The following is an 11,154-nucleotide window of genomic DNA, read 5'->3' as shown; positions in this document are numbered from 1 at the left end:
GACTCGATGTCCCCCGCCTCCCCCGGGATCCGAGAGAAGCTCTCCCGGAGGTGGGAGTTGAAGATGTCCCTGACAGAGGGCTCAGCCAGACGTTCCCAACAGACCCTCACAATCCGTTTGGGTCTGCCCGGTCTGTCCAACCTCCTCCTCCGCCAGCGCATCCAACTCACCACCAGGTGGTGATCAGTTGACAGCTCAGCCCCTCTCTTCACCCGAGTGTCCAAGACATGCGGCCGAAGGTCAGATGAAACGACAACAAAGTCGATCATTGACCTCCGGCCTAGGGTCACAAGCCTATCATGAGAAGAAGAAAAACAAGGACCGTTACGTCGCCCGGATCGGCGTCACCGGGGCCCCGCCCTGGAGCCAGGCCTGGGGTCGGGGCTCGTAGGCGAGCGCCTGGTGGCCGGGTCTTTGCCCGTGGGACCCGGCCGGGCTCAGCCCGAAACGGCGACGCGGGTCCGCCTTCCAGTAGGCCCACCACCCGCAGGAAGGACCATGGCAGGCCGGTGCATTGTGGGCTGGGTAGCAGTCGTGGCGGGGTGCCTCGACGACCCAATCCCTGGACATCAACCCTCACAGTGGGGACATGGAATGTCACCTCGCTGGGGGGGAAGGAGCCGGAGCTTGTGCGTGAGGTTGAGAGATACCGGCTAGAGATAGTCGGGCTCACCTCCACACATAGCTTGGGCTCTGGAACCCAGCTCCTTGAAGGGGGCTGGACCCTCCACTACTCTGGAGTTGCCCAGGGTGAGAGGCGGCGGGCTGGTGTGGGCTTGGTTATAGCCCCCCAGCTCAGCCGCCATGTGTTGGAGTTCACCCCGGTGAACGAGAGGGTCGTTTCCCTGCGCCTTCGGGTCGGGGATAGGTCTCTCACTGTTGTTTGTGCCTACGGGCCAAACAGCAGTGGGGAGTACCCGGCCTTCTTGGAGTCCCTGGGAGGGGTACTTGATAGTGCTCCAACTGGGGACTCCATTGTTCTACTGGGGGACTTCAACGCTCACGTGGGCAATGACAGTGATACCTGGAGAGGCGTGATTGGGAGGAACGGCCTCCCCGATCTGAACCTTTTTCCATCTCCGTAATATTGCAAAGATTAGGAAAATCCTCTCGCAGAGTGATGCAGAAAAACTAGTTCATGCGTTTGTATCATCTAGACTAGATTACTGTAATGTGTTGTTAGCAGGATGTCCAAGTAATTTGCTGAATAGGCTCCAGCTGATCCAGAATGCAGCAGCACGAGTACTGACAGGAATCAGCAGGAGAGACCACGTCTCTCCAGTGTTAGCCTCGCTCCATTGGCTACCTGTAAAATTTACAATCCAATTTAAAATTGTATTACTTGCGTATAAAGCCCAAAACGGCTTAGCTCTGCATTATTTGCAAAACCTGATAGTGCCTTATGTTCCTGTCAGAGCTCTCCGTTCTCAGAGTGCAGGTTTACTCGTAGTTCCTAGAGTATCTAAATGTAGATTTGGAGGGCGGGCGTTCTGCTATCAGGCACGATTACTATGGAACCTACTTCCAATCTGGGTTAAGGAGGCTGACACCACCTCCACCTTTAAAACTAAACTTAAAACATTTCTGTTTAGTAAAGCCTATAGTTAGTGTTTAGTAAACCTCTAGCTGGTGTTGGTAAATCTCTAGGTAGTGTAAACTTTAGTGTGTCAGAGTCGCTCCTGTGGTTTCTTGTGCTGGCCCCCCCTTCTCCTCCCTTTTCTCTCTTTTGTCCATGTTGCAGCATCCTTTGCCGGACACCGGAACCTGCAGGTGGTCGTGGGTGGCTTGTAGCTTGCATTACGGAGCACAAGTCTTTCCCCGACCCTGCACCCCAACCTGGAACTTGCTGATTGGGCCGGAGCTTCGGGAGCCGCGTGCTGGCCTGCGGTCCCCACCCCTGGTCATCCCGTTGCTGGCCCCCCCTTCTCCTCCCTTTTCTCTCTTTTGTCCTGCAGGTGGTCGTGGGTGGCTTGTAGCTTGCATTACGGAGCACAAGTCTTTTCCTGACCCTGCACCCCAACCTGGGACTTGCTGATTGGGCTGGAGCTTCGGGAGCTGCGTGCTGGCCTGCGGTCCCCACCCCTGGTCATCCCGTTGCTGCTTCCACCTGCCTGCTGTGCTGTTGCCGTCCCTGACCCACCAGTCTGGCCCTCGGCAGGAGGGTCCCCCCTTATGAGCCTGGTCCTGCTCAAGGTTTCTTCCCCCCTAAAGGGGAGTTTTTCCTTGCCACTGTTTGGCTTAAGGTTTTTCTCCCACTAGGGGAGTTTCTACCTGCCATTGTTTATGTAATAACTGCTCGGGGGTCATGTTCTGGGTATGGGTCTCTGGAAAGCGTCTAGAGACAACTCTGTTGTATTAGACGCTATATAAATAAAATTGAATTGAATTGAATTGAATCCTCCTGGTCTGTCTGAGTCTGACATTCATTTACACATTTGCTGATAAACTTTACCAACCTGTTTTTGAGTATTCTCCCTGTTTCAGGGTAGAAGATTAGATATGCAGGACTATTCTTGTCGTAACCAACAAAAATACCCCTTTCAGATTGTGAGTCAAGCTTCTTTTTGTTATATTTGTATGCATAACATACTGACCCAAAACATGTCATTCTTGACAGATCAGGCACTTTCCCTGTCAGCATGTAGTATGGAGTCTGTCCTGTCCGCTTGTTGTAACAGCAGTCTGAACTGCATATGTCCAGAGTTCTTTTGGCATGTTACTCTCAATCGATATACATCTTGCCATTTCAAACAATGTTCTCCAGTTTCTCTCAGCTGTCCCATTTTGATGGGGGGAATAAGGAGCTGAGGTCTCATGTCTAATGGCATTTTTACTGATTAGTGACTGGAACTCCTTTGACATAAACTCAGTGCCATTATCAGATCTAATACACTTGATTTTCCCATAAGGTGAAACATCAGCAATAAACCTTTCTGTAGCTCTGACTGTGTCACTCTTGGCTTTCAAAAAATATACAAAAAGTGCACCTGAATAGTCATCAGTAAATGCCAAAGAGTACCTGAACCCATCTTTTGCTGCTGGTTCTGTAGGGCCAGCCAAATCTGTATGTACAAATGCAAGTGGTGCAGTTGCTCTTTCATCTGGTTCTCTGTTCCTGCTCTGAGCAAATTTCCCTTGCATACAGACCTCACATTTCAGGTTTGGCTTATCAGATTTACCTTTAATTTTCATCCCTTCTGTGACACTTTCCAACTTCAACACATGATCATAATTACAGTGTCCCAAAATGTCATGCCATGTTTGCAAATCATAACATCCATGACATCCATCATTACTCTCATCTATAGGCTCAGCAGTGTTTAAATAATACAGCCTATCTTTGACATTTGACATCTTTATTGACAGTGGAAAATGTATAAATACATAGGCCACACCATCATCAGAAGGATAAAAACACAATAAAGCAGGAGCTTATTTCTATTGCGGTCCTTTAAGATATGTGTGTGCGTAAACAATGGTCTGCTGAATGAAAGTGTGGTGTACGTCAGGACATGTGGGAGAAAATGTGGACTGCGTGGGTCGGCCTACCACGCCAGGGAGAGAGATATAAGGCAGGAATACACACATTTAACATACATTACAATACAAAGCAGATCCGAATCCAATTTTAAAACACTATGCACCAGAATATTTTTCAATTAACCTACACCCATCTTCTACCCCTGAGAAGTGTGGACTCACTTCTGCACGTGCACACCGAGAAATTGTCTGTTTATATCCATCTTTTTTGAACGCTGTTTTTTTTGTTTTTTTTGTTTTTTTGTTCTTGCTATTATTTCAATACAATGTATTTTTCCTGGTGAGAACTTTGAATAAGCCCATTTAGGGCTTCCTTTCTCACCTGCACATATTTTCATGTTTTTTTATGTTCATTTAAACTTTTGTACCGTTTTTTTTTTATGTTGTGCAAATAAACAAATCAAATAATCCAGCTCCTCACAAAAGTTTTAAAGGAAGCAGAGGAGCTAGTGGATTTCAGATATTCAGGTAGGCTATTCCAGGCCAAGGCCCCGGTGTACAAAAATGAACTTTGACCCCCCTTTGTCCTGAACTTGGCCGGCACCACATTGGTGGAGCTTCCTCTGGTAGCATGTCCATGAATACTATTGACGCTGGTAAAATAGTTAATTAGATATTTTGGCACCGGCTTGTGTAATATTCTGTGTACCATAGAGAGTTTAATTTGTAGCACTCTTTCCTCCACTCTTAGCCACTTGAGGCTTTCAAAATGAAACTGAGTGAGGTGAGTTCTGGGGTGTAGTTGGAGGACTACCCTGACTAATTTATTTTGTGCTGTCTGTAGGTTATGCTTCAGATGTTTTGAAGTGCTAGAGAACCACGATGTGCAAGCATAATCAAAGAGGCACTGAACCAAGGCCCCTGCCAAGATCTCTAGGGCTGCCCTATCTAAGAAAGATGATGTCCTGGCAAGGAATCTGACTCTCTGGTTTACTTTTGATATAACCCTCTTGGCCATACGAGAGTATGGCCAAGTTATTGGCCAGGATACAGCCCAGGTAGGTAACCTCCTTCTTATCCGTCACCTCCGTATCGCCCACCACCACCTTGAGTCCATCAACCCTCGCTAATCTAATGCTTGACCCAAATAGGATGGACTCGGTTTTACCTAGGTGGAGGGATAAACGATTGTCAACCAACCAGGTACTGATCTTACTGAGCTCACAGCTAAGTGTTTTTTCTACTTCTGATTTATCCTGATGAGACGTCAGAAGAGCTGCATCGTCAGCAAACAGAAATAGATCACAGTCACAGGCTGACTTCATATCATTGACATATAATAATAAGAAAAGCGGACCCAAGATGCTTCCTTGAGGAACACCACACATTGGCTTAAGTGCGGAGGACATGGACCCATTTACTTGCACCATTTGCCTACGATCCTCAAGGAAGGAGCTCACCCATTTCAAGGTAGCGCTGCTGAAGCCCATGGCTCTAAGTTTAAATAAGAGTACCCTATATTGACAGTGTCGAAGGCTTTTTGTAAGTCAATAAGGACCATCATACACTTGAATCCCAAAAGTCATACCGTTTTTATGGATGAGCTCGTTCTGTCCCTCCTTGAAGATGACAGTCGCTCCTCTGGCGGTCGCTGCCTTGACAGAAAAGATGTCCTGGGGATATGATGGGACATATAATGCCCCCATCAACACCGTGTCCACTGCGCATCCTCTCCTGTTGATCAGACGAACCTTGGCCGCACCCCTCTTCAGTGCGACTCCGCTGGTCCGCACACCGTCCGCCAACTCCAGGATGTGCTTTTGCGGCTTGAAGTTCTCATCAAAGTCCTTGAACTTGAACCATAAGCCCTCTCTTCTGCTGAAGGGGTCTCCATCCACCTGGCCCACCTGTAATGCAAACGTGTGGTCGTCCTCATCCACCGCCTGCTTGACCTTGTCTCTCCTCCTCCGCCTGCATTTCACCTCTTTGTGCGTGGAGCTCTTACAAAAACTGCACCATTGTCTCTGTCCACTGCGGTGGCCCACAGCTGGACACTCTATTGCTTTATGGCCCTTCTGGCCACAGCTGTAGCAGGTCAGTCTCACGTCCCCGCCAGGTTTTCCTCTCACTCTCATGATGCTGTCCTCATCTGTAGACGCAGTCCTGAACTTTTCGGTGCTCTCATAGCTCCACAACTGTGCCTTGAACTCAGCGAAGGTCAATTTCTCATCACTCTGAGCCACATGAATGGAAAACGGCTTAAACATATCTGGCAAGCCCATTAATATCATTGTGATCAGCAAATCATCACTTAAAGTCTCTCCCGCATTCCTCAGTGCGGTAATTGCAGTCTCTGCCCGTATGATATAATCTGTAAAGCTCTCATTGACAGTCTTTTGGAGGGATGTAAGTTCAGTATAAAGATTTATCACACAGGGCTTCCCCTTGCCAGCGTAGTGGTCCCTCAGTATCTGGAGTGCTCTCCTGCCATCATCAGCCGCATCCCTCATCACAAGAGACAAACTCTTGTCGTCCAACAGCTGGATCAACTCAGCATACGCTTCTTCGTTTTTCTCTGCATCTTCTTCTGCACCATCCTCACCCTGATCTGGCTCATGGAGGATGGTTTTCTTGAGTCCGAGCAAACGTAGATGGCCGAGGAACTTAGTTTCCCATAACTCATAATTTTTCTCGTCACCATCAAAACATAAACGATTCCATCGGCTTCCAATCTCTTTTCTGGACCCATAACCTGTTGGCGCAGCCACCATATAGAGCTGGATAAGCGGGTACACATAATAAGAGACGACACAACTGTGTTCTTTGTTTGACTGGGAGAAACTGGCACAGAGGAAAAGCCATCAGTCATTTATTGTGATTTGCTTCACCTGGTGCACTGGTGTCAGCATGGGGCACATTCAAGAACAGTACAAGATATTCTGCAACAGTTTAACAACCGGGGGTGGGGACCGCAGGCAGGTGGAAGCAGCAGCGGGATGACCAGGGGTGGGGACCGCAGGCCAGCACGCAGCTCCCGAAGCTCCGGCCCAATCATCAAGTCCCAGGTTTGGGTTCAGGGTCGGGGAAAGGTTGAGAAGGGGCAGGGCCAGGGAGAGGAGTCTTGACGGACAAATCTCTCCCCCGCCTGATCGTTACCCTGACCGGTCCTTTGCAGGTTCCGGTGTTGTGCATTCAGAGCTGCTCTTCGCCACCGGCAGAGAGAAAAAAGAGAAGAAAAAAGGGGGGCCAGCACAAGAAACTACAGGAGCGACTCTAACACACTAGAGTTTACACTACCTAGAGATTTAGCAACACCAGCTAGAGGTTTACTAAACACTAACTATAGGCTTTACTAAACAGAAAGGTTTTAAATCATCAAAATTATAACAAATAAAGGTTTAACACATCTAGCACAGGTCGGGGCCGGGCCGACCGGCGAGACTGTCAATAATAATGAATTTAATTTGTAACGCACTTTCCATTCAATGAATCTCAAAGTGCTACACTTAGACCATTATTCATTCATACACATTCTCACTGGTGGTGGTAGCTACGTTTGTAGCCACGGCTGCTACGTTTGTAGCCACAGCTGCCCTGCAGACTGACAGAAGCGTGGCTGCCATATCGCGCCAAACGGCCCCTCCGACCACCACCAAACATTCATACACATTCACACGGGGCAGGTGGGTAAGGTGTCTTGCCCAAGGACACTACGGCAGCAAACTGGGACAGAGCAGGATTCCAACCGCCGACCTTCCGATCATTGGACGACCCGCTCTACCACCTGAGCTACTGTTCGGGGGAAACTCCCCCAAAACTGGGGGAAATGTCAGACCCTAAAAGTCCGGTCTGACCAGACCACCAGCGTCTTCATCAGTTCTCTGTTGAAAGTGCCCTCGTATACTCAGTTAGTGCCGGATACGTGACGGTTACACAAGCAGATAACAACGTATGCAGGTTAAACAACAGGTTTATGTAATGCCGGCCAACATGAAACATTTTGCATAAAGATGCAAAAATGAAGGTTTTATTAAAAAGCCTGGAGGCTACTGGAACTTCTGACTGGAACTTCTGACTGGAACCTCCCACTGGAACATCCCACAAGCGTTGATGATAAAACCTCTACTCTACTCTACTCTCACCGTCCAAGGAGCAGCATCACCATGGAGAAGATCTTGTTGGGTGTCGTGTTTCTGTCAGGTCAGTCATTCCTTTATTATTATCTGATGGGGTTTTATAATTGTGTTATAATAATGGAGGTAGGCAGTACTGGAGTTGAGGGGGGATGAGGGGGGATGAGGGGGGAAATAAAAACGGTCCAAATCATCCCCCCCTGAAATAAAAACGGTCCAAATCATCCCCCCTGAAATAAAAACGGTCCAAATCATCCCCCCTGTAAAACTGTCATCCCTCCTTTCCATCCCTTATGTCATTTCATCAATGAATGTGGTTTTACTGCTATTTCAACATTTAGAGTCATCACCAGAAAAATAACACCAGAAAAATAACTTATTCGACAATTTTTACCTGTTTCAAGTACATTTTCACTTGAAATAAATAGGAAAATCTGCCAGTGGGACAAGATTTATCTTCTTATTACAAGCAAAAAAATCTTGTTGCACTGGCAGATTTTTCTACTTATTTCAAGTGAAAATCTACTTGAAACAGGTGAAAATAGTTGTTTTTTCCAGTGATGAGTCTTGTTTTAAGTGTAATGAGATTTTTTTACTAAAATGAGACATTTTAACTAGAAATAAGACAAATATTCTTGTTAAGATTTTGAGTTTTTGCAGTGATCCATGTTACTTATCCTGTGAAGGACAGAGTCATATTGATAAGTTCAGAAAAGTGTTTTTTATTGTTGTGTTTTGATGTATTTGATGTAAGCCCAGTGGATATTTAAAGCTTACAGAAGGCTGCATTTAACTGCTGCTATGTCATTCCTGCAGTATTTCTGCAGCTGTTTATTTGTAATATATTATATTATTTGTAATCAGCACAAATTATCTGTCTCCATATGATCAAATCCTCCACCCCCCTGATTGTTTTTTACAACTGTAGTTCTGGCGGTAGATAACAGTGTTAGTTTAAAGCCACTGTAATTAACAAAGGAGTTGATATCTTCCCTCAGAGTGCTTGGTCCTCTCCACCTGCCTCGTCCGTCACTACCACTTCGTTGGTCAGACGTTGACTTGGACCGAAGCTCAGAAATACTGCAGAGAGAAACACACGGACCTGGCCACCATGCACAACTCTTCGGAACAGAACCAACTCATCAACACACTTTCATCTGCTGGTTCCAGCTCTGACGTCTGGATCGGTCTGAGGAATCAAGTCGACTGGAAGTGGTCTGATGGGTTCAACGGTACCGGGGCTGACTACAGGGACTGGTTGAGTAGCTATCCAAGGTTTTACTCATGCCGAGAGTTCTGTGTATGCATGCATAAGTCTTCATCAAGCTCTTCATCATGGGGGGACTATAATTGCCAGAAAAGCCTACCCTTCCTGTGTTACAGAGGTAAGAGTATGGAGCAGGTTACGGTTTTAAGCAGTTTTGAACCCAACTAACCTCCTCTTTTATCACTTTGTCTGCAGGATCACAGCAGAATCCTGAATATGTTTATGTGCCCCAGGCGATGAACTGGTCCAGCGCTCAGAGTTACTGCAGGGAGAACTTCATAGACCTGGCCATTATGAGGAACGATACAGAGAGAGAGGCGGCAGAGAGTAAAATATCTGGTGGAGGCTGGGTTTGGATGGGCCTGTATAGAGATCCAACCTTTAACTGGTCTGACGGGAGCAGCTTCCTCTTTGAAAACTGCGAGGCTGCTGATAATCCCTTGAACTCGATGAGAGTTATTTGTGGTGTTTCTTCAGGCAGCTCAGGAAGATGGAGGTTTCTGTCGTGTGAAACCAGATTACCGTTTGTCTGCTACAGTTATGACAGTGAGTGTTTTAGGGAGTAAACATAGAATCAGTACAAAGTAAATGTGTACTGATATTTCTGTTTTCAGTAGAAAACCATATTTTATTTCTCTTCCCATTCAGCACCAGTCATGAAGAAGGTGGTGAAGGTGAAAGTGAAGGTGGACGACTCTGTGGACCTGAATGACCCGGCGGTGCAAGAACAACTCCTGAAACAGGCAAGTGTGGGACGGAAACGCTGTCAGTTTATGACAATAAAACGACCACCGTAGGTTGAGTTTGTGTTTGAAAGTGTGTCCTGTTTGTGTCTCCAGCTCCAGGAGAGACTGAAGGAGGACGGAGTGGACGGAGTCACCCTGAAGTGGAAAGAGCAGAAGGATGGAGAAGTTTTCCACAAGGAGGACGAGTTGTGAGATAGAAACCCAGATCTGTCATGAGTGACGGAGGTTTAGTGTAGTTAGAGATAGAAACCCAGATCCAGTGATGAGTGACGGAGGTTTAGTGTAGTTAGAGATAGAAACCCAGATCCAGTGATGAGTGACGGAGGTTTAGTGTAGTTAGAGATAGAAACCCAGATCCAGTGATGAGTGACGGAGGTTTAGTGTAGTTGGAGATAGAAACCCAGATCCAGTGATGAGTGACGGAGGTTTAGTGTAGTTGGAGATAGAAACCCAGATCCAGTGATGAGTGACGGAGGTTTAGTGTAGTTAGAGATAGAAACCCAGATCCAGTGATGAGTGACGGAGGTTTAGTGTAGTTAGAGATAGAAACCCAGATCCAGTGATGAGTGACGGAGGTTTAGTGTAGTTGGAGATAGAAACCCAGATCCAGTGATGAGTGACGGAGGTTTAGGCCCAATCCCAATACTCCCCCTACTTTCTATCTCTAGCCCTCCCTCACCACCACTAGCCCTCCCTCACTACCACTAGCCCCCCCTCACTACCACTAGCCCTCCCTCACCACCACTAGTCCTAAAAAAGAAGGGACAGATTTTAGGGACTCTAAATCTTCCCAGGTCTGTCCCAATACTCCCACTACTCCTACTTTCAGCACCAGCCCTAAAATCAGGAAGCTGAGAGCCAAAAGCTGTTTTAATTTCTGCTGTAGCGCTGTTAATAAGCCACTTTATTAAGTTTTAATATGTTTTCAGCAGTAGAAGTAACCGTTAAGATCCCCAACCTGGGCTCAGTTTATCCAAATAACGCCTGTTAAGAGATTTGAGCCGATGATTTGGGAGAAGAGAAGAGCCGCCGGCCCCGGGGAGCTGCAGCTGCAGCTGTTACCATGGTAACAGCAGCAGCAGCAGCAGCTGTTACCATGATAACAGCAGCAGCAGCAGCTGTTACCATGGTAACAGCAGCAGCAGCTGTTACCATGATAACAGCAGCAGCAGCAGCTGTTACCATGGTAACAGCAGCAGCAGCAGCAGCTGTTACCATGGTAACAGCAGCAGCAGCAGCAGCTGTTACCATGGTAACAGCAGCAGCAGCTGCAGCAGCAGCTGTTACCATGGTAACAGCAGCAGCAGCTGGAGGAGAAACTGAGAACTGGTGAAAATATTCACCTGCTATTTCCTTCTTGTTCCGTTCGCCCGAACACACGGTCAAAAACCTTTTTGCCTCCAGACTGCACTGCACAAACTCCAAATCTTACCAGGAATATTTGTCTTATTTCTAGTTAAAATGTCTCATTTTTACAAAAAAAAATTCTCATTACACTTAAAACAAGAGTCATTACCAGAAAAATAAC

The 11,154-nt window shown here is 47.0% G+C and overlaps 1 protein-coding gene across 1 annotated transcript; it reads left to right on the top strand.

The window, feature by feature from the left end:
- Nucleotides 1-8,601: 8,601 nt before the first annotated feature.
- On the top strand, nucleotides 8,602-9,818 carry LOC133444514 (macrophage mannose receptor 1-like; the record flags this gene model as incomplete). Its single annotated transcript, XM_061722354.1, has 5 exons — nucleotides 8,602-8,998; nucleotides 9,076-9,207; nucleotides 9,358-9,426; nucleotides 9,529-9,623; nucleotides 9,720-9,818. Coding segments are annotated over 5 exons (792 nt in total), but the record flags the coding sequence as incomplete, so codon positions are not given.
- Between the last annotated feature and the right edge of the window lie 1,336 nt (nucleotides 9,819-11,154).

This window comes from Cololabis saira, chromosome 5, assembly GCF_033807715.1.
Source record: "Cololabis saira isolate AMF1-May2022 chromosome 5, fColSai1.1, whole genome shotgun sequence".
NCBI classification, from domain to species: Eukaryota; Metazoa; Chordata; class Actinopteri; order Beloniformes; family Belonidae; genus Cololabis; species Cololabis saira.
The sequence above is the reverse complement of the archived record's forward strand: the minus strand, read 5'-3'. Positions and strand labels throughout refer to the sequence as shown.